The sequence below is a fragment of the Pongo abelii genome, chromosome 5, assembly GCF_028885655.2.
Source record: "Pongo abelii isolate AG06213 chromosome 5, NHGRI_mPonAbe1-v2.0_pri, whole genome shotgun sequence".
Lineage (NCBI taxonomy): Eukaryota > Metazoa > Chordata > Mammalia > Primates > Hominidae > Pongo > Pongo abelii.
Window position 1 is genome coordinate 69585608 of NC_071990.2, and position 27393 is coordinate 69613000.

The 27393-nt window shown below is 33.5% G+C and overlaps 1 protein-coding gene across 7 annotated transcripts in view; it reads left to right on the top strand.

Moving 5' to 3' along the window:
• The window catches only part of ADGRB3 (adhesion G protein-coupled receptor B3), a 747209-nt gene that overhangs the window by 401554 nt on the left and 318262 nt on the right, over nt 1–27393 (top strand). For all 7 annotated transcript variants that reach the window (XM_024248975.3, XM_054557672.2, XM_054557676.2 and 4 more), the window contains 3 exons: nt 9993–10142; nt 11079–11154; nt 25239–25341. In XM_024248975.3, coding sequence (XP_024104743.3) covers nt 9993–10142; nt 11079–11154; nt 25239–25341 — 329 coding nt within the window. The remainder of the gene's footprint in view (nt 1–9992; nt 10143–11078; nt 11155–25238; nt 25342–27393) is intronic.

Sequence of the window (27393 nt, forward strand, 5' to 3'; positions counted from 1 at the left end):
TCTTTCCTCTGCAGGAATGCTGTTCTTAATCTTATTCGTTGAGGAAAGAGGGGGAATTTATTTCCTAAGGCATTTCCCATATTGATTTGTTTTTAATCTTCAGAGAAACATACAAAAATGAATTCTACCACATTTTATTTTGTGTTCATGTTTGGATCGAAATCATGAATTACCTGTGTAAAGAAGATGAACATTTACAAGGATCTGTTTATAAAAGACCATAAAACATACTCTGCTTGAAAACTAAAAGGAAGGTGCTGTAATCACCTTACATTTCCCCATTATATTATGTGTAGCGTAAAAGGAATAAGCATTCAATAGATAACAAAATAAGTGACAAAACTAAGAAGTTTTAAATAATATTTCTCTTTAAAGAATAATGATCATCTTCAAAAATAGCCTGTTCAAGGTTCAGTAGTTCCTTCTTATGTAAGGTTTTGCTTTACCTGGTTTCAATTACCCACTGTCAACTGTAATCTGAAAATATTAAATGAAAATATTCCAGAAATAAACAATTTATAAGTTTTAAGTTGTGTGCCATTGAGTAGCATGATGAAATTTCATGCCATCTCACTCTATCCTGCCCCAAATGTGAATCATCCCTTTGATTGGCATGTCCACACTGTCTATTCTATGCACCCATTAGTCACTTAGTATCCAACATGTCTATCAGATTGACTGTCAAGGTATAGCAGTACTTGTGTAAAACCTTTATTTTACTTAATAATGGCTCCAAAGAGTAGTGATGCTGGCAATTGGATATGCCAAAGAGAAAGAACAGAGTACTTACTTTAAGGAAAAAGATTAAAGTTTCCAAGGTAATAAGGAAAGAAAAAAAAAGAAAAACATATGTTTAGTTTGCTAAGATCTATGATAAGAATGAATCTTTTATCCTTGAAGTTGTGAATAAGAAAAAAGAAATTTTATATATATAGTTTGCTACTATCCATGGTTTTGGAGATCCACTGAAGATCTTGGAACATATCCTCTGTGGATAAGGGGAGGGCTACTGTATGTCTAAGATGATGTAGGCAAGCTTTTTCTGTAAAGGGACAGATAGTAAATATCTTAGGATTTATGGGCCACATAGTCTCCATTGCAATTACTCAACTCTGCCATTGTAGCATGAAAGCAGACAGGAACAACATTGTCAATCTAAATAACAAAAAGAGAGAGGCTCTCTATAAGAAAAATATTTATTCATGAATGGGCATTGCAATGAGAATTAGCATGCCATAGTAAACTATGTGCATATTCAGAATGGTAAAGGAAGATAATGGTTTTTAAAGGAAAAATCAGGAAGATTACATAATTGTTTTTTTCTTCTTTTTTTTTTTTTTTGAGATGGAGTCTTGCTCTGTTGCCCAGGCTGGAGTGCAGTGGCGCAATCTCGGCTCACTGCAAGCTCTGCCTCCCGGGTTCACACCATTCTCCTGCCTCAGCCTCCAGAGTTGCTGGGACTACAGGCGCGTGCCACCACTCCCGGCTAATTTTTGTATTTTTAGTAGAGACGGGGTTTCACTGCGTTAGCCAGGATGGTCTCGATCTCCTGACCTCGTGATCCGCCCACCTCGGCCTCCCAAAGTGCTGGGATTACAGGCGTGAGCCACTGCACCGGCCCTATATAACTGTTTTGAGATAATTATATTTATATATGAGCATCAATAATGAGAGTGGTGCCAGTCTGAGGTTAGACAGACAGTTGCTGGGTAGCTATTGTTGCAGCAGCATATTTTTGTGTAAAGTCTTAGTGGCTTTTGTGTAAGGTTGTGGGGTTTGTAGGCTTTTGTGATTCTTCTTATTATCAGGCATTTATGCATCAGAATCCTGTCTTCATTGCTTTCCCCCACTCTATTATCAGGTTTTTGCCTTTCTTTCTTTCTTTTTCTTTCTTCCTTCCTTCCTTCCTTCCTCTCTCTCTCTCTCTTTCTTTCTCTCTCTCTCTCTCTTTCCTTCCTTCCTTCTTTCTTTCTTTCTTTCTCTTTCTTTCTTTCTTTCTTTCTTTCTTTCTTTCTTTCTTTCTTTCTTTCTTTCTTTCTTTCTTTCTTTTCTTTCTTTTTTCTTCCACACAGGTGACTCCATTTCGATTCAGACAACTTTCACAATATGTAAGTGAATGGATATGGCTGCATGCCAATAAAACTTACAAGAGTTGGGTATATGGCTCTGGATTCACCCTGTATACCAACATTATTAAATGCTGAGAAAGTAGGAGCGGCCTGAGAGGACGCTGAGGAAGTCCTCAATGGAGAGCACTGAAGTCTAGCAGAGAGCCCTTGAGCAAAAGGCAAATATGTGCCCCACTGCCCAGAGATGCCCAGGCTTTGAAATGACTAATGGACAAAAAAAAAAAAAAAAAAAAAAAAAAAAAACCAACAACAAAAAAACCACACACAAGAATTTGAAGTTGATGAGTCATAAATAATTTACAAGTTTGTTTACCATTTCTATGCTAACAGGAATGTTCAAAATAGCTAAGTATTTAAAGTTTCTATATACATATTACATTATTAAAAACTAACAAGTTGAAAAATGAACCCATAAAATGCTACATAGTTACTTTCTTGACTGGCCTTTTAGTTTGTGTACTTTTGAGTATCAAAGAATCTTTCTCTTTAAAAATTAATTATAAACTCCTAAGGTGAAGAATGTTTCCCATCTAAATCTCTGCATGAGGATACTTCTGGAACTTGGAGATCTTAAGCTATGTAATGGTGACGGTGGAGATTAAGCTGTTAGAACTCTCTCAGGCACTGTGGTCCTTGGAATGCCCTCCTAAGCTGCTTTGTTTCCAGGGAAGTGATGGCTACATGTTACTCTCCAGCAATCCTATTCTTTTTCTCTGTCCTGAACATTTCAATCCCAGCCTTTTGGGAAAGAAATAATAATAGATGAGGAGAGTAGGGTGCAGAGGACTAGTAGAAATGTCTGTGTAGATAACTGAATGTTTCTTACAGATCACTGTTGCTAAATCCTAAAATACGATTTTTCATAGAAATGTTAGAACATAAAAATTGTGCTGGGCAAATTAAACTGAGCATATATGTATTTCCCCTTTTGATAACCACCACTCTTTACTGGTATAGTTATGATCTCCTGACTGATAAGTGAGAATTTTATTTCTCAGATAAAATCATTATGTCTGTCTTTTATACATAGTAGAAAATGTTACAATGAGGCAAAATAAATTTGCTGTCAATTTGATACATAAAATCACATTGCACCACACAGTGCAAAATCAGTGTGTCTCCTCATTTGTAAAATGAGCATCTTGATAATAATGATAAAGATGTTGCTAATAAAGATAGCTCATAGGAATTTTTTTTTTTTTGAGAGTCTCACTCTGTAGCCCAGGCTGGAGTGCAGTGGTGCAATCACAGCAGCCTTGACCTCCAGGGCCCAAGGGATCCTCCTGCCTCAGCCTCCCTAGTAGGCTGTGTGTGCTGTGTGTGCAATGCTATGCCTGACAAATAGATATAGATATATATATATATATATATTTATATATGGGGTCTCACTATGTTGCCCAGGCTGGACTTGAACTCCTGGGCTCAAGGGATCCTCCTGCCTTGGCCTCCCAACGTGTGAGGATTACAGATGTGAGCCACCATGCCTGGCCATGATGTTTTAAATGTTAACTACATGATATGGTTTGGCCATGTTCCCACCCAAATCTCATTTTGAACTGTAGTTCTCATAATCCCCACGTGTCCTGGGAGGGGCCAGGTGGAGATAATTGTAGAATGGGGGTGGTTCGCCCCATCTTGTTCTCGTGATAATTAATTGGTTCTCATGAGATCTGATGATTTTATAAGGGACTTCCCCCTTTGCTGGGCATTCATTTCTCTCTTTGCTGCCACGTGAAGAAGGACATACATGTTTGCTTCCCTTTCTGCTATGATTGTAAGTTTCCTGAAGCTTCCATTGCCCTGCAGAACTGAGAGTCAATTAAACTTCTTTTGTTTATAAATTACCCAGTGTCAGGCAGTTCTTTATTGCAACACGAGAACAGCCTAATACACTAAGATATCGTGTGTAAAGCATTTGGCCAATGCTGTGCTAGGAACAGTGCCTAGCACAGAGGAGGCATTTGGTAAATAACTGTTGAATGAAGTAAGAAATGAATGAAGTTTACCAGAGTCATACAAGTGTTCAATAAATGTTAGCTATCCTTCCCTTCCCTCCCAGATGCCTTTAGTATTTTACAAGGTACTTAGCTTTGCTATGTAAATATATAAGTCATGTTTTAAAAAAAAATTGTTAATGCCAAGGGGGTAATACTACATGTAGATTCAGTTCAGTCCCTGTGTACTTGCTATGGATACACTAACAAGACAAATAGATACTTTTCTAACACACTGAGGCAATGCATCGTTGTCTCCTGACCCTATATTTTTCTTACAGAATTTCAAAACAGCACAGGTGACCATCTAGTGATATTGAGTGATGTTTTCCACAAGCAATTCCATTTTGATAACTGGGCAATTTTCTACTATTGATGAGACAAGGTTCCATTTGTAAGTTGTTCCCTCTGAATCAACATGAAAAATGATGCAAACTTCAAATATATTGAAAATATAAGTATAAGGCCACAATAAAAAGGACAGTTTTTAAGACAGCCTTTAAAGTTATTTTGTATCCCCTTCAACATTTGTTTATGGTGATGAGGTGCCATTGCGTGAGTGTTTCCTTTAATCAACTGAGTGCTATGGAACTTGAGTTACTGCATTTAGCACTTAGTTTGATGCTTAAATGCAATCTTTTTGAAATGCTCTTTGCAGTTTATGGTCTTGGCTGCAGTGGAAATACTGAATTTGACATTCTTGATGCAGTGATTCTCTCACTCTATTGAGGCAAGATATTTTTTTAACCTGGCTGATCTTGTGTACCCAAATAAGGCAGCCCCTTCCCTCTGGCAGATTCTATAAGAAAGAAAAGAAAAGAAAAGAAGGAGAAAGATAGAAAGAAGAAAGAAAGAGAGAAAGAAAGGGAAAGAAAAGGAAAGGAAAGAAAGAAAGAAAAAGAAAGAAAGAAAGAAAGAAAGAAAGAAAGAAAGAAAGAAAGAAAGAAAGAGAAAGAAAGAAAGAAAGAAAAACAAAGAAAGAAAGAGAAAGAAAGAAAGAAAGAAAAAAAGAAAGAGAAAAGAAGATTAAGTAAAAAGGAACCCTTATGTAACTCCCAGGTGGTACATTTCAGTACTAAAGGAGAAGCTCTATTTATTTTTAGTGCAGTTCCTGCCTTTTGTTATATGAATATAATCAACATAAGTTTTGAATATATAATCTCATGCCTAGGATCACTGAAGGACAACCAAAAAATAATGTATGCTACATAGTCAAATATGTTAAAATGATGCAGACACACTGTGGGGTAGTTCTTAGATTTGATATCTGGAAAACCTGCTCCAGTAATAATAGACAACAACAGTGACATAGGACCATTCAAGCACCAAACACTGTTCTAGGTGAACTATTTTCAGCTCTTGATAGTAACATTTTTACTCCTCCAACAGCTCAGTGAGGTAGATAGATAATATTGTTCTCATGTTACAGAAAAAGATATTGAGACACAGAGAGTTTAGGCAATTTGCTCAGTTGCACATGATGAACGTGGAATTTATCTTTCAAGCTGAAACTTTTGAGACTGATAGAGGATGCTATAAATAAGTATACAAAGCAGCAGGAGTAATTAGCCGGGCGTGGTGGCAGGCGCCTGTAGTCCCAGCTACTCGGGAGGCTGAGGGAGGAGAATGGAGTGAACCCGGGATGAGGAGCTTGCAGTGAGGTGAGATGGCGCCACTGCATTCCAGCCTGGGCGACAAAGCGAGACTCCGTCTCAAAAAAACAAAAACAAAAACAAAGCAGCAGGAGTAAACCAGAAAAGATCTGTAAAATCTAGAATAAATGGTTACCCTAAAAAATCAGGGATTTGAATATTGGATCCAGATCATAAGTCTGTGTGAGCTACTCTAGTGACCACTGTTCTCATATTTTGGTCTTTGTCCAATTTGCTCATCCCTACAGCCTTCATCTCTCCACTCTTCCATTCTCACTCCTAGACTTTTTCTTTCACGTGCCTTCCATTCTTGTCTGTAATGCAATTGATGCATCAGATTACCTCCAATTTGTATGTGAACCACTCACAACCAGGATGAGTAAGACAGAATCCTCATCTTCCAGGACCTCAGTACAGCCAAAGGGCCAAAACTTCATTATTTCCCTCAGGGAAAAGGTTAGAATTATTATCCTGCTTTGATGTATCAAAGGAGTGCTCATTGGTTACCAAGAAAAACAGCTCATGGGCTTTTAAACCCATCTGCAAAAATTCCCTATGATTTCTGATGAACAAAAATCTATACTGAACCTGAATTGTTTGAAAGTTTGGCCAATAAAAGACACGATGCTCTCAAAGGAATTTTATGCTGCCTATCCAAATTCAAAATGAAAGTATTAAAATTGCAAAATGGAAGTGCAGCTGGTTTTTCTCTAAGGTTTATCAGTGATGAGTCACCTATTTTTATTGCATAAGAAATCAAATCTAGTGTTGTAATGAAAACATGATACAGTGAATTTAGGATAATTCTTGGAGCACTCAAGATGTGCCTATTTGTTCAGGGACACTAAGTCCTTTGAGATTTATTTTAAGTACTTTAATATTCTGTAAGAAAGGCTTTTTTTTCAATGTTTGAGGAAAGCTGCCCCATCTTCTAAACACCCACAATGACTGGTTTTAATTCAGAAATTGTTACAGAAGCAGGGTATGTACACTATGCACTTATGCTTTTTATTTATGTCCATTTATCAGCATGAGGCACATATTTACTTACATGTAGTTTAAGGCATTACATTTTTAAATCTTACCTCTTTTGTATTCACTTAACATATGAGCTTCGTATTTCCCTAAAGATGTTGACTGCATCAAAATTTTACCTGAGTGTTTTGACAATTAAACTCTGAAGAAGGAAAGGGATTGAAGGTCAGATTGATCTAGTGTCTTGTACAGGAACTGGAAAAAGAAGTAAAAGTCATCTATAAATTACCTTTGCTACATGGAAATAGGTTTTCTCATCTATTACTAAGGGGTCATAAAGAACCACATTGCTATTTTAGACATCTGCGTATCTAGCGTAGAGGTAAATATGTATAACTTTAAATTTCATATTTGTAAAAACATGTATATTGATAATTTCACAGGTATAATTTGAATCTCATCAGTGTATGAAAGTATATCCTTTTCATAATGGATTTATTGAAAGATTCATACTACTTTAAGAACTATTTTGCTAAGTGAGTAGATTTTAAGTGTTCCCGCCACACAAAAAATGAAAAGCATGTGAGGTAGTGCTTATGCTATTAGCTCAAATTAGCTATTCCACAATGTATATATATTTTAAAACAACATGCTTTACATGATAATTATATACTATTTTGATTTTCTAATTAAAAATAAGATGAAATAAAATACCTTAAGAAACAGAGACATATTTCAGGATCTTAGTTACCATCCATGCAAACATCTCAAACCACTTAGAATATGTACACACTTATAATAGTAAAAACCTCCATTACATTCCTACTATAGTTAATAAATACGTGTTTATTTTTGTGCACTTCTTACACTGAAAACTATGCAATTTAAGGGACTTATTGCATAAATTAGTGATCCTAATTGATTTTTCCATTCCTTTAATCTAGACTATGTTCAAAAGTACAGTCTAATTTGTATAATCATAATTTAACAGCTAATGTACCTCTAATTGAAGAATGAATGTATTTCATAAAGTAAGACCCATGCATGTACAACTATATCAATTTATGGATTTATGAATATGGTATTAGACTAGCATTTATTATGAGTAAAGTGATGTATGGTTCATACAGAATATCATCCACTGGTTATGCCTTTCTGTTTGTTTTTTGTTTTCCATCTAATGTGTGTAGAGACAGAGAAATTATTAGACCTCAGGGTCCAATAATGTATCTTTTATTCTCTTTTATAATAGAAACTAGTTGTATGACAGTCAGAAAATCTTTATTTCTTTTCAGCAGTTTTTGGAGCAAAGAAGTGAAATAAATTTCCTCTAAACCCCAAGACATCAAAAGTTAGAGTTAAGGCATATAACAGTAGATACACTTGATTCTACACATTGAATAATGCTTAGAAGACTCAAGAAAGAATGTCCTACTAACTTTCTGACCTGCTCATCTATATACAGCAGGGATTTGGACCCTGTAGGAAAGATGAACTGGCTTATTTATGGACAGCAAAAAGTATATTGTTTTAAAATTTAAAGAAACTATATTAGAGCTGGTATCCCGAAACAGCATTTAACATCTATAATTTATTTATGTGTTACCCAGTACCTTCTTTCCTTTAACATTACTTACAAAGTACTTTTTAAAGCTTAGTATGTCATATTAGAGGATAAATGAAATACCATCCTATGCTGATAATGGATTGACTAATCACCTGAAAGAACTTTAATAAAGTACAATTTCACTAATGTGATATACTAATACATAACCAATTTAATTTGAAACTAAGTAGTGCAGTAATATATTTATACAATTAATATTGTTAAATTCTCAATTTTCATCCTCCTGATTTAAATTACAAATTCTTTTAAATGAAATTCACTTATGAGGAGTGTAATGAATTATTTATTTATTTATTTATTTATTTATTTTGAGATGCTGTCTTGCTCTGTTGCCCAGGCTGGAGTGCAGTGGCCCTATCTTGGCTCACTGCAAGCTCCGCCTCCCGGGTTCACGCCATTCTCCTGCCTCAGCCTCCTGAGTAGCTGGTTCTACAGGTGCCCACCACCACGCCCGGCTAAATTTTTTGTATTTTTAGTAGAGACGGGATTTCACCATGTTAGCCAGGATGGTCTCGATCTCCGGACCTCGTGATCCACCCACCTCGGCCTCCCAAAGTGCTGGAATTACAGGCGTGAGCCACTGCACCCCGCCAATGAATTTTTACTTTAGGTTTTCAATTGCAATAGCTTTTACAATTGTCTGCATCATGTTTCCATATAAAGTCTCCAAGGGACACTTGAAAATATGATATAGAACAGGTGTGGACCTATCCAAAAGTTTTACCAATTACACTTCATTATTGAAAATGCTTATAATCTAGAAGTGCTGGAGTATTTATCATCATCGTTTTATTCATTATAAATTTATATGTAATATAAATTTGTATATAACTATTAAATATAATAAAATATATTAAAGTATTACTAAACTTATCTTTCATACATTTTCTGATATGTATTATAATATTTATTGGTATTAAGGACACAATTCTCTGTTTATATATATATATTTATACACACACATTTTTACTTTCAATTTTAGAGAGAAGTCTTAAGAATTATTATTAATCTATTTGATCACTATTTCTACATATTATTTTGGTTTTGCAATTCTGACATTATTGGTACCTTTATTATATAGATTCTGGCAGTTCTAGCTCCCAAAGTAATATGGCTTTGTTCTCCATTTCTTCAGGGTACCCTATCTAATCCATGAAAAGTTTGTTCCAAAGACAATGTTTAAATGAAAATGCAGAAAATTTCTTTTTAAGACAAAATTCAGATTTAAATGCAAGTTTCAATCCATTAGTCAAGTCTGTTAATCAAAATGTTTTTACAAAGTACAGTATGAGTTTCTAACAATTAAAATGGAGACCAACCATGAACAATCAATATAGCAGTGCCTGTTAATACTTTCAGAATATCCACTCCACTATTGACCACATTGTATGATTCCCACTGAAAGCAACAAAAACTAAGACTGATAAGTAAAATTCAGCAAACTTAATGAGAAATTTTGTCTAATAAGAAGACATAAGTCGTTTTGTTGCTCTGATAAATATAATTTTGACTTGAAATTTTATTTTGAATATACTGCAAGATTTACCTTGATCAATATTGATTACACTAAAATGTAAAGCAAATTTAATTTAAATTATTATTTCTTTTTTAATAGTGGCTAGTATTCAGAAGCTTCCTGCAGCCTCTGTTCTAACAGACATCAACTTTCCAATGAAAGGACGGAAGGGAATGGTTGACTGGGCAAGAAACTCAGAAGATAGGGTAGTAATTCCAAAAAGCATTTTCACTCCGGTGTCATCAAAAGGTAAATATCTGAAATAATATGAGTTTGAACAAGACATTTTTGATAAGGTCATTTAATTAGATATTAGGTATAAATCTTCATACATTAAACAGTTTAGAAATAGTCTGTAATCATTATTTTAAACTAATTTTCTAAATATAGACAACTTATTCTCAGTTTAAAAGTCTCTGAAAATTTACTGAAGAAAACAGTCTACTACAGTGTGAAAAATATACAAGTGCAAATTATCGACCTGAGCTTGACATGGTCAAGTTTCAATACTCATGGTTTTATACCCATATAAAGCATGTGGACTAATATTTTACCTTTAGGTATGGAAATATGTTGTATTTTCCATGCAATGTCATTTTTATTTCTGCCTCATTAAAATTTGCTTTGGTTTGAAGATATTATTTTGGCATACAAAAACAAATTTAATACGTGGGTGATAAAATACTCAGTACAACAAGCCCCCACGACGCAAGTTTACCTGTGTAACAAACCGGCATATGTACTCCTGAGCTTAAAGTTTAAAAGAAAACAAATTTGAGAAAAAATTAAGTTTTTAGAACATTTTTAATAGCCTTTAAAATTAATGGCTCTTTTCAAAAGTGACATCGTACTCACTTTTGCAGATTTCGACCTTAAAAGGTAAAAATCCAAAAGAGAATTGGCTCTCTTTTCTGATATCATTGGGAAATTAAACTCTTAAATGGAGACTAAGGCAGCTTCTTGTCTCAACCTGGTAAAGGAAGTTTCCTTCATGATGCAAAACTATAGAAAACACATCTTCGAGAGCTACCATTAATGCACATGGTTATGAATGCATTTCTTTTTACCAGGCTTTATCTTTGCATAAGGAAGTGCTGGAATTATCTTGTAATTAGCAGATTAAAGTTTTATAAGATATAGTATTTTCTTGCTGTTTGCTAATACTTCAAATTTTATTCTTTCTAGAATTAGATGAATCATCTGTATTTGTTCTTGGCGCAGTCCTATACAAAAACTTAGATCTAATTTTGCCCACTTTGAGGTAAGCTACAAAGTAATAAACTGTTGTAATTTTGTAAATTATTCCAAAGTGTGATTATAGCTCATTCTATAAAAATAGTCAAACAAGCTGTGGTAATACAAAGGGATTTTTCTTAAATGAAATAGAAAATACAAATTTAATGAACAGGCTATTAGCAATTATGCATTTCAAAACAACTAGAAAAGATAATTTTGGTGTCTGATTGTAGCCCTGCAAATTCTTTTGTAACTAATAATGCCTTGCCTTGATACTGAAAAAAAAAGAAAAGAAAAGAAAAAACACAAGTGTCTATAATAGAATGGGTCATTGTAAAATTAATCTTTCTTCTCCCTTTAGTTGTACTTAATGGTACTGTTCATCAACATGACATGAAATTAAAGGAGTGTCACGATGACTGGGAAAACATGGTATTGTTGATTTGTACAACATCTTAGTTTGCTTTGAAATAAATTTTCAATTACAGCTACATTTTTTTTAAAAATGCTGCTGTTTATTTAGAGGACTATTTCTGGAAGAAATCTATTAATTTATTTCCTCCCAGATATTAAAAGCAATTACCAATAGTAATTCTACCAAAACTAACTTATTTGCTTTACTGCCTTATCTACTATACCAAATCTCACAGAAAACATCATTCACATCTACTTGGACTGTGATGTTATCACTCATAGTGACCTGTTTCTCCACATCACCTCATTTTGGAAGATAGAGATAAAGTTGTTTTAGTTAAATACGATCACAGTTGGACTTCTTTGTTATACCCTCATAAATAAAGCTTTACATTTTTGGAGAGGAAAGAATATAAATGATGTGTGCAGTTATACTGTGGACAAAACAAATAGTCTAACAAATAAAAACAATTAGAGTTCTGTGCAGATGAAAAAAAAAATCACCCAAGGAAGCAGCAGTGATTAGGCTTGAATCTTTAGAGAAAATCTCTCTACGTGAAGCACGTTAGTTATTAATATAGGTAGAGCGTATCCAGAGCCCCTGTAGTTGTCATGCAGGGTCTCCTTCAACCATAGAGACAGCCATGGGAAGTTGAAATTTATTTACCTCCCTTCTCCTCTGAATAGAATTTAGACTTCCTCAATTTGGATCTATTTGTGTTTGTGTTTTGCTAAGAAAAAAAGTTTGAAAACAAAAAAGTCTACTCTCAACTTTTCCAGTGGTTTTATTAGAACTCATTAGTATTTACAGTTACTCACAGATAAAATTTAGTCATAGTTACACTGCCTGTATCTTTGTGTTTGATGTTGAGGAGAGATATGCTAAAGTTAAAAATGTCCAGATAATCAAAGTTAGGCACTTATTTCAACAGGGAATTCATTTATATAAAGCTTGTATTTTAAGAACTCTAGACTAGACACTAACATAAAATCAGGTGACTTGTGTTTTCATTTCAATTAAACATGTCGAGAATTTTATAAACTTGTCCAGTCATTCAGTAATTTTGTGCCTTCAGTTCAACTTTAAAATAGAAACATATTTATGTGCTACATTCTCCCTATTTGCTCTTGAGATACATAGTGAATACAAATGAAATATTCAACATAAATTTTTTAGATTAGTTTCCCTCCTAGATGTCCAGCAGTGTTACATTATGATTAATCATGTTCCATATAATCTCATAGCACTCACTCACCTACACAAATGAAGTCAGGTTATTCCAAGTTTTATAAATGTATGCAGTCAATATAATTGGAAATTTCCTCAGGAAATTTCCCAAGGGATCCCAGCCTTTTTTGTAAAATGAAAAAGAAACATTTAATTAGTTTCAACTTTAAAAAAATTTCATGACAGAGGCAGTTTGTCTCTTACAGCTTATGGATAGATTAATGTATACATTATGGATGATTTAATGGATATAGTAGAGACTAGTCTTATGGACTGGCTCCCCTGATGCCACCTGTAACACAAAGGGATTCAGATAGACCACTGGGCAAGTCACTGACTTTTTTTAATAAGTAAAATGTGGTAATTGAACTTAAAATTTTTCACCTTCAGAAATTATATTTTCATTGCAGAAAGTTTCTACATATTCTTTAGATTGAAGTCCATAATAACCTCTGTATAAGAATTACAAATTTGCTTACCTATACATTCTTTGCATCCATAAAGTAATTTAGTAAATGTCTACAGGACAACTAAATAGTGCTTAGATCATTGACCAGATATAAGGACAATAGAATGCTCAGGATGAAATATTTGTTAAGTACTCTTAGAAAGGTGAAGTACTGCTGTTTACTTCTCATTTTCTTTTATCTCTTATAGTAACATAATGTGACCACTAAGTACCCTCGAGCTTGTTTTTCTCCTTTTCAAAACATTCTGCCAGAAAGTCTAATGAGTAACTGCACCAATTATAGGTCTGCTAAATGAAAATATACTTCTTAATGAACAAGGGTGATTCTTTTTTCTACAGTCACTCAGCAAATATTTACTGAGCAGCATCCCTGCTAACAGTACTGTATTAATTCTTTTAAACTAACTTCCCCTGCTATCGCAACTCTCAGAACAGTTCTTAATAAAGGGTCAAGGATTTTTTCTATAATAATTAATTTTTTTTTTTTTTTTTTTTTTTGAGACGGGGTCTCGCTCTGTCGCCCAGGCTGGAGTGCAGTGGCGTGATCTCGGCTCACTGCAAGCTCCGCCTTCCAGGTTCACACCATTCTCCTGCCTCAGCCTCCCGAGTAGCTGGGACTTCAGGCGCCTGCCACCATGCCGAGCTAATTTTTTGTGTTTTTAGTAGGGATGGGGTTTCACCATGTTAGCCAGGATGGCCTTGATCTTCTGACCTTGTGATCTGTCCGCCTCGGCCTCCCAAAGTGCTGGGATTGCAGGCCTGAGCCACTGCAGTAATCATTAATTTTTCTATCTGATAAAATATCTTATATAAGACATCTTTAAAAGTAAGGCACACAGAAGTTTAATGTTTGTACTGTAAAAATATTTTAAGAACAGAAGATTGAAATAATATGTGTATTTTGTAATTTTACTGTATAAGTTTGTGTGAATTGAACTCAATAGGGAAGATCTTCTTATTCAACATAAAAAGTACAAATTCATTCTATGTGTTCAGTTATTATTTACAAATTTTTATAAAATATATTCCTTGTTGAGGATTTTACTAATTATCTGTTGAAAAATGTGAAGCCACATTTGTTACACACAGAAATAATAAGAGTAGGTTTGCTGTTAGGTTTCCAGAAATGGTATATTTTGGTATAATAATTTTCATAATTTTTCTCATAGAGACTATGAAGGAGGACTTGTTGTAATGCTTTGAATAAATATAGTTTAGAAATTGTCCTTCATACAAAGACAGAAATAATTTTTCATGTTGACTCTCTCTTTTATTGAGATATTTCTCTTCTTCTCTTAGCCCTAATATACATTCCACTGTCCTTCAAGCTGCAATTTTTATTTTACTATTCAATTGTCTTCCCTTTTAAAGTTAAGTAGATTCAGATTGTTACTTCAACTGAAGGAAATATGCCTCAGATGAAGTTCAAACTAAATATGTGCTATTCTCACCCTGTCAACTTCTTTCTTCAGAATAATTTCTTATAGATAGAAAGTATGGATGGGCCAGGCATGGTGGCTCATGCCTGTAATCCCAGCACTTTGGGAGGCCAAGGCGGGTGGATGACTTGAGGTCATGCATTCAAGACCAGCCTGGCCAACATGGGGAAACCCCGTCTTAACTAAAAATACAAAATTTAGCCGTGCATGGTGGTGCGTGCCTGTAGTCCCAGATACTTGGGAGGCTCAGGTGGTAGAATCACTCAAACATCAGAGGTGGAGGTTGCAGTGAGCAGAGATCCCACCACTGCCCTCCAGCCTAGGTGACAGAGCAAGACTCCATAAAAAAAAATGTATAGAACCATAGGATATTAATGCTGTAAGGTCTTTTAGGGTTTAGTGTGAGCTAGAACTCTCATTTTATAGATAAGAGAACTGAGATCCTTATCGCTTAGGTGACCTGCATAAGATTATATGTCCATTAGGTAACTGAGTTATAATACAACTTGTCTTGTTTGCTAAAACCAGGACTCTTCTACTATATCTCATTCCCTCTATTCTGTTACTATTTATTATTTTAAGCAAGACAAACCATAGACTTCTATGATAGCACATGAGTATATCTGTATCTGTTGCAGAAAATCTTCTAAGAGCCAGAGTGGGTGGCTATGTGTGGGCAGTTTCAGGGAGCACTGGGGCTGGCCTGGTGGCCCCAGCCCAGGCTGTCAATACCAAGGCTTGAGTTTGTCACACCTCACATTCCCCCATGACCACTTATGTGCATGTCCAGCCCAGTTCAGAGGGTCCTTTGAGAGAGTGAGATATTGAAACACAGACCACACTCACATTAAGGAATTAGAAAACATCCATATCTTGGCAAGCTCATAAACTGCTCTGAGAATTTTGACTTACTTTTATAGCATTTTTGGAGGCCAATTTGGCAATACCAAGAGACTTAAAGGTGCTTTGTCATTGATATAGCAATTCTACTTCTAAGAATTTATTTTAAGGAAATAATCTCTAAGGAAATAGAAAAGTATATCCAAGTATACCCTCAAGCCAAGAAATCAATAAATGGTTATAGACAATCATTTATCTGATTCGTTTAATAAGTTCAGCTTCCAATTTTGTGGGAAAGCAATGAAAGTTCTGAGTATGTGAGCAGTATGTCGTTATCCTGTTAAGGCATGAAAAATGTATTCCTGTAAAAAATGCATCTTATGTAATGATTAACATTAAAGACATTATAAAAGAACTAATAAAATTATATGTAAATTCCACTATAGTGGAATAAAGAAAAATACAGATGAATGAAAACTAAAGTGTCTTCATAAACCAAAAGTTACTACAAAATTATTTTTAAAGAAAGGAACAAATTTCAATAATGCAAAAAACACATGAATTTCTTGTCAAGTACACTAACCTAATTAACATAAATGAGGCTGTAATTTTTATATATTCAGAAAATGGAACTCATTTGAATTCCTAATGCTATAAAAATTAAAAATGAATAGAAAAATAGTATTGGAAATAATAGAAAATTGAAGACATAATCACTTTTACACCAATGCACGCTGAAAGCAATCAACCTGAAGTGGTCTGCTCTCTCCAGAGCTCATGCCCTTAGGTTTAGGACCTAAACTTTGAATCTTCCTTTTTAATTCTCACTTTGCAATGGAATATTCTAGTTTTGTGACGTTCTGTGCCTTTTTAGAATGTCCTCTCATGAAAACATTAGAAATTTAAATTATCTATGGAAATAACAAATTGGCATAGCTTATAGTATAAAATATTATGGTATTACTTAGTGCATTATTTTTTAAAATCTGGGTTTAGTTTGGTCAGATATTTTAAAAGTGAATGTAAATCTCTGATCACTTGGCATTTTTAAAATTCTAGATTCTACATATCTTAGCAACCTACAGTGAAATTCTAACTCCTTTCAAGCTTTAAGTAAACCCAATCCTACTTTGTAGCAGCTGACAGCTGATTTTAGTTTTAAAAACAAAGATATTTAGCTTTAAACTTTTGATAAAGTACCCAAATTCCCATACTGTATGAAATCATCTATTTTATTTTGGTCTTATTTAAATTGGTCTATTCATTTAAAACATTTATGAAAGTTTCATTTTTGAAGCTACATGAACTATAAATCTAAAAATGGAAAAGGACTATGGTAATTTTACTAACTTCCATTAAACCCATAACATCTTTTTGTTGAATCTTATTTGGCAATACTGTATGTGTGCTATTAGTTCTGCCATCTCCTCCATTGGTGCTTTTTCTATAACTGCATTACATTTTTTATTGTGTTAAAAAAACATAAAATTTACCATAATAACTATTTTTAGTGTACAGTACAATGTTAACTATATGCACTTGTGTAACAGATCTCTAGAAACTTTTCATCTTGCAAAATTAAGACTATACACATTAAAGCACAACTTCCCTTTTCCCACTCCCTCTGACCCTTAGTAACTACCATTCTATTTTCTGATTTTGAGTTTGACTGCTTTAAATACCTCATGTAAGTGGAATCATGCAGGATTCATCTTTTTGTGATTGATTTATTTCAATTAGCATAATATCCTTTGGGTTCATCTGTCTTGCAGCACATGATAAGATTTTTTTTCTTTTTATACGGCTGAAGAATATTTCATTGTTTATGTATATACCACATTTTCTTCATCCATTCTTCCATTGATGGACAATCAGCTTGCTTCCACCTCTTGGCAATTGTCAATTATACATGATGAACATGGGTGTTCAAATATCTCTTTGAGATCTTTCTTTCAATTCTTTTGGACATATACTCAGAAGAGAGATCATTGGATTATTTTTTATTTGTTTGTTCAGAAACTGCCTACTGTATTCCAAAGCAGCTGCGCCATTTCACATTCCCACCAACATTGCATCAGGGTTCCAATTTTCCCACATCCTTGTCAACATTTGTTATGTTGTTTTTTTGTTTTTGGTTTTCTTGTTTTGCTTTGTTTTGTTTTGTTTTGTTTTTGACACAGAGTCTCGCTCTATTGCACAGGCTGGAGTGCAGTGGTGCGGATCTCAGCTCACTGCAACCTCTGCCTCTCCGGTTCAAGCAGTTCTCCTACCTCAGTCTCCCAAGTAGCTGAGATTACAGATATATGCTACCACGCCTGGCTAATTTTTGTATTTTTATTTTTTTATTTTTTTATTGGTAATTGTTCTTTTTTTTAATTATACTTTAAGTTTTAGGGTACATGTGCACAATGTGCAGGTTAGTTACATATGTATACATGTGCCATGCTGGTGTGCTGCACCCATTAACTCGCCATTTAGTGTCAGGTATATCTCCTAATGCTATCCCTCCCCTCTTCCCCCACCCCACAACAGTCCCCAGAGTGTGATGTTCCCCTTCCTGTGTCCATGTGTTCTCATTGTTCAATTCCCACCTATGAGTGAGAACATGCGGTGTTTGGTTTTTTGTCCTTGCGATAGTTTACTGAGAATGATGATTTCCAATTTCATCCATGTCCCTACAAAGGACATGAACTCATCATTTTTGATGGCTGCATAGTATTCCATGGTGTATATGTGCCACATTTTCTTAATCTAGTCTATGATTGTTGGACATGGGATTTCCCCATGTTGGCCAGGCTGGTCTCAAACTCCTGGCCTCATGAGATCACTACCCTAGGCCTCTCAAAGTGCTGAGATTACAGACATGAGCCACCCCGCCTGGCCTGTCTTTTGTTTTTTAATAATGGTTATCCTAGTGGGTGTGAGGTGATAAACCATTGTAGTTTTGATTTGCATTTCTCTTATGATTAGTGATGTAGAGCATCTTTTTATATCCTTGTTGTTCATTTGCGTACCTTCTTTGGAAAAAAATGTCTATTCAAGTCTTTTGCGCATTTTTTAATTGGATAATTTGGTTTGGGTTTTTGTTGTCAAGTTTAGGAGTTATTTATATATTCTGGATGTTAACCTCTTATCAGATACATAGTTTGCAAATATTTTCTACCTTTTCATAGGTGGCCTTTTCATTCTACTCACTGTTTTCTTTCCTGCACAAAATTTACCTTGTTTTGTTTTTTAATTTGATGAAGTCCTATTTGCTTATTTTAGCTTTTCTTCCCTGTACTTTTGGTGTCATCTCCAAGTTCAATGATTTGAATGTGTTTCTCTATATTTTCTTTTAAAAGTTTTATAGTTTCTAGTCTTATGTTTACGTCTTAATCCATTTTATGTTGAGTTTTTTATATGCTGTAGGCACATGGATATCCAGTTTTTCCAACACTGTTTGTTGAAGAGATTATCCTTTTCCCGTTGTGTAGCCTTAGCACCCTTGTCGAGGATCATTTGACCATATATGTGAGGATTTATTTTTGGGCACTCTATTCTGTTCTGCTGGTCTATATATCTGTCTTGACACCAGTACCATACTTTAAAAATAATCATTACTGTAGCTTTGTAATATAGCTTGAAAATAGAGAATATTTTTCTTTCTTAAGACTGCTCCAGCTGTCAAGAATTCTTTGAGATTTTATGTGAATTTTATATTTTTTTCCATTTCTGCAAAAATACCATTTGGGTAGATTGCTTTGGGTAATATGGACATTTTAACCGTATTAAGTCATCTAATTCATGGACACAAGATTTCCTTCCATTTATCTATCTCTTCCTTCATTTTTTTCAGAAATGTTTTATAGTTTTAATGTATAACTCTTTTTCCTCCTTAAGTTTACTCATATTTTATTTATTTTGATGCTTTTTAAATGGGATTCTTTTATTAATTTCCTTTTAGATTGTTCATTGATAATGTATGGAAACACAAGTGATTTTTGTGTGTTAATTTTCTTACATTCTGCGACTTCACTGAATTTGTTCCTTAATTATAACAAGATTTTTAATGTGTGTCTGTGTCTAATCTTTAGGGATTACTACATATAAAGTCATGTCATCTATGAACAGAGGTAATTTTACCTCTTCCTTTCCCATTTGGTTGCCTTTTATTTCTTTTTCTTACCTAATTGGTGTTTGTAGGACTTCTACTACTATGTTGAATAAAACTGGCAAGAGAGAGCATTTTTGCCTTATTTCTGATCTTAGGGGAAAAACTTTCAGGTTTTTTTTGTTTTGTTTGTTTTACCATAAAGTGTGATATTAGATGTGGGTTTTGCATATAAGACCTTTGTTATGTTGAGATAATTTCTTCATATTCCTTGTTCATTAAGTGATTTTATCATGAAAGGGTGTTGAATTTTGTCACATGCTTTTTAAAAATCAATTGAGACAATCATGTGGTTTTTGATCTTCATTCTGTAAATGTGATGTATTACACCGATTGATTGTCATTTGTGGAAACACCTTTGCATTTCAGAAATAAATCTCTCTTTGCCATGATATATCAACTTTTTAACATGCTGCTGAATTTGGTTTGCTAGCATTTTGTTGAGGATTTTTGCATCAATATTTATTAAGGATATTTGTCTATAGTTTTCTTTTTTTTTTATATAGTGTCTTTGTCTGATTTCAGTATCCAGGTAATACTGGACTCTTCTAATGGGTTTAAAAGTGCTCTCTGCTTTAATTTTTTGGAAGACTTTGAGAATGAGTTGTGTTTATTCTTCTTTAAATGTATCGTAGAATTCTCTAGTGAAGGCTTCTGGTCCTCTAGGCTTTTGTTGAGAGGTTTTTGATTATTGATTCAATCGCTTTACTAGTTATGGGTCTATTCAGAATTAAAACTTCTGCATGATTCAGTCTTGATATGTTATATTTTTCTTAGAATTTGTCTGTTTCTTTTAGGTTATCTTGTATGCTGACATATAATTAATTGTTCATAGCTGTCTCTTATGATACTATTTACTTCAGTGCCATCAGTTGTAATGTCTTCTTCTTTTTTTTCTGGTTTTTGTTATTTGAGTCTTCTCTCTTTCTTTTTACTTACTCTTTTTAAAAAGGGTTTGTCAATTTTGTACATTTTTTCTCCAAAAATCAACTCTTAGTTTTGTTGATTTTTTCATGGGTTTGCTATTTTCTATTCTGTATATTTCAGCTCTAATCTTTATTATTATCTTTCTTCACTAACTTTGGGTTTAGTTTATGCCTCTTTTTCAAGTTCTCTGAAGTATAAAGTCAGGTTTTGATTTGAGATCTTTCTTCTTTTTTAATGTAGGTGTTTACTGCTATAAACTTCCCTCTTAGTACCTTTTTGCTGCTTCACATATGTTATGTGGTATGTTGTATTTTCATTTTCACTTGTCTCATGATATTTTCTAATATTTCTTGTGATTTCTTCTTTAATCCACTGGTTGTTCAAGAGTGTGCTGTTTGATTTCTACATATTTCTCAATTTTTCAGTGTTTCTCTTAGTATTGAGTTCTAGTTTTATTCCGTTGTAATCGGAAAAGATACTTGGTAAGATTTCACTCTTCTTCAATTTGTTAAGGTTTGTTTTGTGGCTTAACATGTGGTCTATCCTGGAAAGTTTTCTGTCTGCCCTTGAGAAGAATGTGTATTCTGTTGTTGTTGTATGGAGTGTCCTGCATGTTCCTGTTAGGTCCAATTCATCTATAATGTTATTCATGTCATCTATTTCCTTATTAATTTTCTGTCTAGGTAATCTGTCTAGTTAATCTGTCTATAGTTATTAAAATGGGATATTAAAATATCCCGTTATATTGTTACTATTTATTTCTTTCCTCAATTATTTCAATGTTTGCTTCACATGTTTGGGTGCTATGACATTAGTGCACATATATTTATAATTGTTATACCTCCCAAGAGAATCAACCTTTTTATCATTACATTGTGTCTTTTTTTGTCTCTTGAGACAGTTTTTGACTTAAAGTCTGTTTTGTTTGATATAAGTGTAGCCAACCTCATTCTCTTTTGGTTATCTTTTACATGGGATGTTTTATCCATACCTTTACTTTCAGTCTATGGATGCCCTTATATATAAAGTAAGTCTGTTGTAGACAACTGAATTGCATTTTTAATCACTTTTTATACTCTCTTTAAGATATGGTTCATGTGCCTTAAACTTCTTAAGACTCTGCAAAAAAATGTGAAGATTAAGTTGGGTTACCTTTGAATGATTAACTCTATATATTTTGAAATGTTTTATATATCAACTAGCATAAATCTCAAGGACAGAAAATAATTTTATTATTTGAGTCATGAAATCCATTTGGCTGTCAGATTTGCTTTTCTAGCAGTGAATGCAAATGTGCAGCCAACCAGGGAGCATTAGCAGATCACAAAGCCTGACATGGCATATCAGAAGCCAGCTATTCACTTGTGCAAATTAGAATAAATTCATGGAATAAATTAAAGACAATTTTGTACACTATACACTTTTTAAAAAGGAAGCCATTGCATAATGTAAATTTGCTTATTTTTTCCCTTTTATTAAGCATTTAATACCACGATATTGGCATTACATTTTAAATCAATTTGTTAAAATTTTGATATTTTTATTTAGTATTTGCTTGTTAAACAAAACACTCAAACATGTTTTAAGTATTAAAATCTTCCAAAGAATAATACAAATGAGGACATATAAATGATAGATAAAAATCTTGTTCTCATTGAGCTTATTATCATATGGAAAAAGACACGCGTAGAATTGATGGATGCTTTGGTAGAGGTAGGTGCACGTTACTGTATTGGGGCACAAGGTGTCAGGGATTCACATGAATGGTATTAGCACACTGATATGCATGAATAAATTGACACATATCTCTTCTCAAATATATTCTAAAAATATTAAAACATACACACATTTTTTCTCTCTCTCTCTTTCTCTCTCTCTCTCTCTCTTTCTCTCTCTCTCTCTCTCTCTGTCTCTCCTTCTCTCTCAGCAAAAGCCATAGGGTTGATTCTGTCCTCTAGGGAATTTCTCCACCAGGCCAGTTGAGCAGCTGATGAACCTAACACAGTGTAATATACCCTGCAGAAGGCAACTTATTGTAGCTACTTTGCTCCTTACAGACCAGCCATTCAGGGCCAAAGTCTCCACATTCCCAAACACACAGGCAGCTTCATAAATATCTTAACAAAATTGCAGTCTTCTTTATAGAATACCCACATCTGTGTTTTCCAGTAATGTATCCACTCATGGAACTTAAACATAATAGAGATACCTTTCTAATATAATAATTATCTAATAATAATTAAAATGAGCAGTCATTGGGTTTTATTAAAAGCCGGTAACTAGGATTATAAACAGAACCAGAATAAAGAGACAAGTGGAATTTGAGTGAAGCATCAATATTTTTGTTTTGCAAAACCAAACCAGAACTTAAACATATTCAGGCTAATCCAAAAAAGGAACTTACATCTATTTGTTCAGGACTGATTGTTCTCTGGGAGAAATGTTCATAATTTCTCTGGTAATGACAGGTGGATATTTCCCCAAACTCTAAGCTGTATACACCATTCTCTGGGAGGCCTGTCAGCTGTGCTAATATGATCAACCACCCAGGATCACCTCTCAACTTTGTCAATTTCTCTATTCTCACTTGGTTCCCTGATCACTTTTACTCACAGAAAAACATGGAGGAATAATTTGGCAAAGGAAGCTTGGCATTTAGACCTTAGTTTTCTGTTCTTCAAAATGTACTGTACCTTCAAATGACTCATTTAACATTTAATGAAAAAAAAGGAGAGTTAACCAGCTCTCTCCGTCTGCAACAATCTTCCTCTTAACAAAAGCAAAATAGATTTATGCTTTGTTGTTTTTTACTCTTTACTCTTAGGCTGAATAGCTTCCTGAGTGTTTAAAAAAGTGTTACTTGACATTACTGCGTACATGAGAAATGCACTTAAAAATGTTAACCCATGCGAAATAGATGTATAGTTCCTCTGCTACTAGATATAGTAAATTCCTCCAACCACGGAGTAACTCCGCATTTTTTTCTGATGAAATCTTGTGCCAAAAACCATCTCATTAGAGAAAAACAAATCTCAAAAAAAGCAAGGTTCAGCATGGCTCCACCGTATCAGAACTATGTGACTTAAATGGTACAACCACTTTAGAAAACAATATGGGAGTAACATAAAATTAAGTATGCCTTTACAGCATAATCAAGGAATTACACTCTCAGATATTCACCTTAGACATATGAAAATACATATCCATACATAAAATGTGTATGGTAATTATTTGTAATAGCCAAATATCATTAGCTATTATTTCTAAAGGCTAAAAATCAGAAATAACCTAAAGGTTTTAACCTAATTGATAAATACATCAATAAATTTTGCTGTATTTGTACCATAGATTATTATTCAACTGTAAAAAGAAACAAAATAGACGAATCTCAAAAACTTTATGCTAAATGAATTAAGTTAAAATTAAAAGTCTATGTACTGTATGCTTCTATTAAAATGAAATTTTAGAAAAGGCAGAATTATAACAGCAGCATGTCCATGGTTGCCTGGGAGCATGGAAGGGTAGGGGATGAAATCCAAAGGGACTTGAGAAAACTGTTTAGGGTGAGGGATTGTCTGTTTATGTTAAGTGTGGTGGTGCTTACATGGTAGTATACAATTATCCAAAGAATTAAACTATGTACTTAAAATTGTGAGTTTTATCTGTAAATACTGCCTCAAAAAACAAAAAAGAGGAAAAAAATTAAATGATTTTGTCATTGATACCTAATGTGAATTCCCCAGCATAGTACATGCCCAATGGAAGAGCATGTGGTTTATTATTTCACAATTCCAAACAGGGATATATTCACACATAAACACACACTCAAGTGTGTTATGAGTAAAATTAAATCATCTTTAAATCTCTAAATACTAGAAGATCTGCAGCATTTTACATATTTTGTGTGAAAACCTACGTATACTAGAAAAAGTTGGTTCAGTTTTATGTTTATATTGATAGATAATTTCTTGTAAACTATAGATATGATTTTCTTAAAATAACTTAAACTTCTTTGTAAATGAAATATCTTGGTAAGATATTTCAGGCAAAATGTCTTTCTTAGTTTGAGAGTATTGAGATCAAGCAGTGGCCTGTCAATCTCTATTGCTGAAATAAATTGTGGTCAATAATTAGCAACAGCATTTATTTCTATTTAAACTCTATTTGCTCTAATGTTACTCCACATTCCAATTATTTATTGCATTGTGTTTTGGGATAATCCATAAAACACCAAGACAGCACATTGCAATAAGAGTATTTGATCTCCTAGAGAACAAAATTCTTAGGTCCTCCTTGATATAAATGAATTATATTCATTTAAATATTGTCTGAAGGTTTGAATTCACAATCCATAACTCTTGTAGATGAATCAGATTTAAGTAATCAAAAGCTTGTCAGTGCTGTTGCTTTTTCATATTTTCTGCATCTAAAATGGTAAAATGGCCTTTTCTCCCTAAGTTTTCTGTTCCACATAAGGTTTCATTACAGCAGTAAAATGTGACTTCCCATGAATAACACTACGATTTATGTTTTTGCTTTGGATGCATTTATTTGAAACCATCCCAAAATGTATTGAGCAGTAGGAATTTGTACTTTTCATCAATCATTTCTCCTTTTAATTATAATTACTCTGTTGCAGAAATTATACTGTCATTAATTCCAAAATCATCGTGGTCACAATAAGGCCTGAACCCAAAACAACCGATTCGTTTCTGGAGATAGAACTAGCTCATTTGGCTAATGTAAGTACCATCCACTGGGCATTGACTTGCTTATGGAATTACCTTTTTAACAGTCATTCTTTCAACTGATAACACCAGAATATATTTTCTAGACTTTTATAGTTTCAAATGAACTAACTTGTTATGAGTATATGTATTATAAAGAAACAGAATGATTATTCTAAGCTTTTTTCATGATAAAATTCTCTTCAATTTATCCAAATGAGTATATGTATTATAAAGAAACAAATAATGGTTATTCTATGCTTTTTTCATGATAAAATTCTCTTCAATTTATCCAAATAATAGTTAATAAATCATTTATCAGTGCACACATCTTTACCAAGCTTTGTGCTAGGCAGTGGAGAAGATAAGGTGAGTAAGAGCTTGTTAACTGTGGTGGTGTTTACATGGTAGTATACAATTATCCAAAGCATTAAACTGTATACTTAAAATTGGTGAGTTTTATCTTTAAATAAAACTCTATCTCACTATGTGGTAGGAAAGAAAAAATTTAAGTTGCATGCCGCAGTAAAAGTTATAAACAGTGCAAAGGGGAATGATTAATTCAGAGGAAGGGGTTGCTGAGTGGGGTGGGTAGCATGTAGAAATACTAAGTCAAGGATCAGGGAAGGTTTATTGTAACTACCTAGGTGCTCGCATTGTCTAAATCAAAATCTTTCCTCTCAGAATGAAGAGAACCCATTCTTAAATCTATCCAACTGCAACTGAAATGCTTCAGATTTTGTTCAGTCCTCTGTACAAATTTTCAATGTCTACTTATTATTTAAATATTCACTTCAAATACTTAAATCATTGAAGTGGAGGAGCAAGGAAAGTGATTCCTATGAAAGTCTTCCTTATTGTACTTTCATAGTTCCTGTATTAAAATAAGCCAATCTCATGATTTACATGTACATATTTTTATTCCTTGCAAAGTTTTTATGAAGTTGACCTTTCTTTACCTTGAAAAAAAAAAAGCAAAAAGTGATAAAGTCATTTTCCCAAGCTCATATAGTTAGTGAATGACATAGCATAATTTATACTCACATTCTTTTGGCTATAAAACTTGTGTATTTTCTACTATTGTGTAGTTTCTGATTTCCTGAAAAAAATTGCCTTAGTTTTATAGAAAAATGATAATCACCTTTCCTGTGAATCACTTTTTCTAAGATTCCCCAGGCTTCCTGGATTATTTAACAAAAATTTCAAATCTCTCTGCAATAACTTTCAAAGATCATGGTTAATATTTAAACTATTAGGTGTTTTCCTGCTTTTGCCAAAATGTGACCATACTAGTTCTATCTAACCTAACAATGTGTTTTAGTTCTACAATATCTACCTTCTCATACCTTAGTATAGCCCTCATCTCTTCACTGCACTGAGAACTGGGAGACATTTTTAACTTTTGAACATTTGCTTTTGAATAAAGAATTTGTGTATTCAAATTTTTTAAAGAAAATATATGTTTTTATTGTCTGTCTACAATTACAAGCATTGGGAGAATGTAGTAAGAGATATTAATTCTCTGTATCAGATTATAGAATTACTGAAAAAGCACCCAGTATCAGAATGTGTACTCTGTTTCTTATGCAGAGAACAGTTGTGCAAATGAATCACAAGACTTTGATAAATAAAGATGAAATCATTATTTAGAACTTAAAGAACATGTTAAAGGAAGCTTTTTTAATAAATTAAAAAAGAGTAGGCTCAAAAATAGTGTTGAAATAGTCTCACTATTTCAGTATAATAAAACTATTTGAAATGAACGTATTTAAGCTGTGAGTCTGTCTTTTATGTTCTGGAAATGTATTTTGTCAGCTGATTTACAGAAGATATAAACCATGTACAAATAATGTTTTCTACATATGGAAAACAAAGAACATAGTCAACAAATTTTATTAAGCACCAGCTAGTACTGGAATGACAATGAAAGTCAGCATGTAAGAATGATGAGACAATTATCACAAGTCACTTAGAATTAATTGTGTCTTTCAGTATTTTGAGTAAGTGAATTGACCAGGTTCCCACGAGAATACTATCTCCACTCTAGAAAGCCCATATTTAAAATAT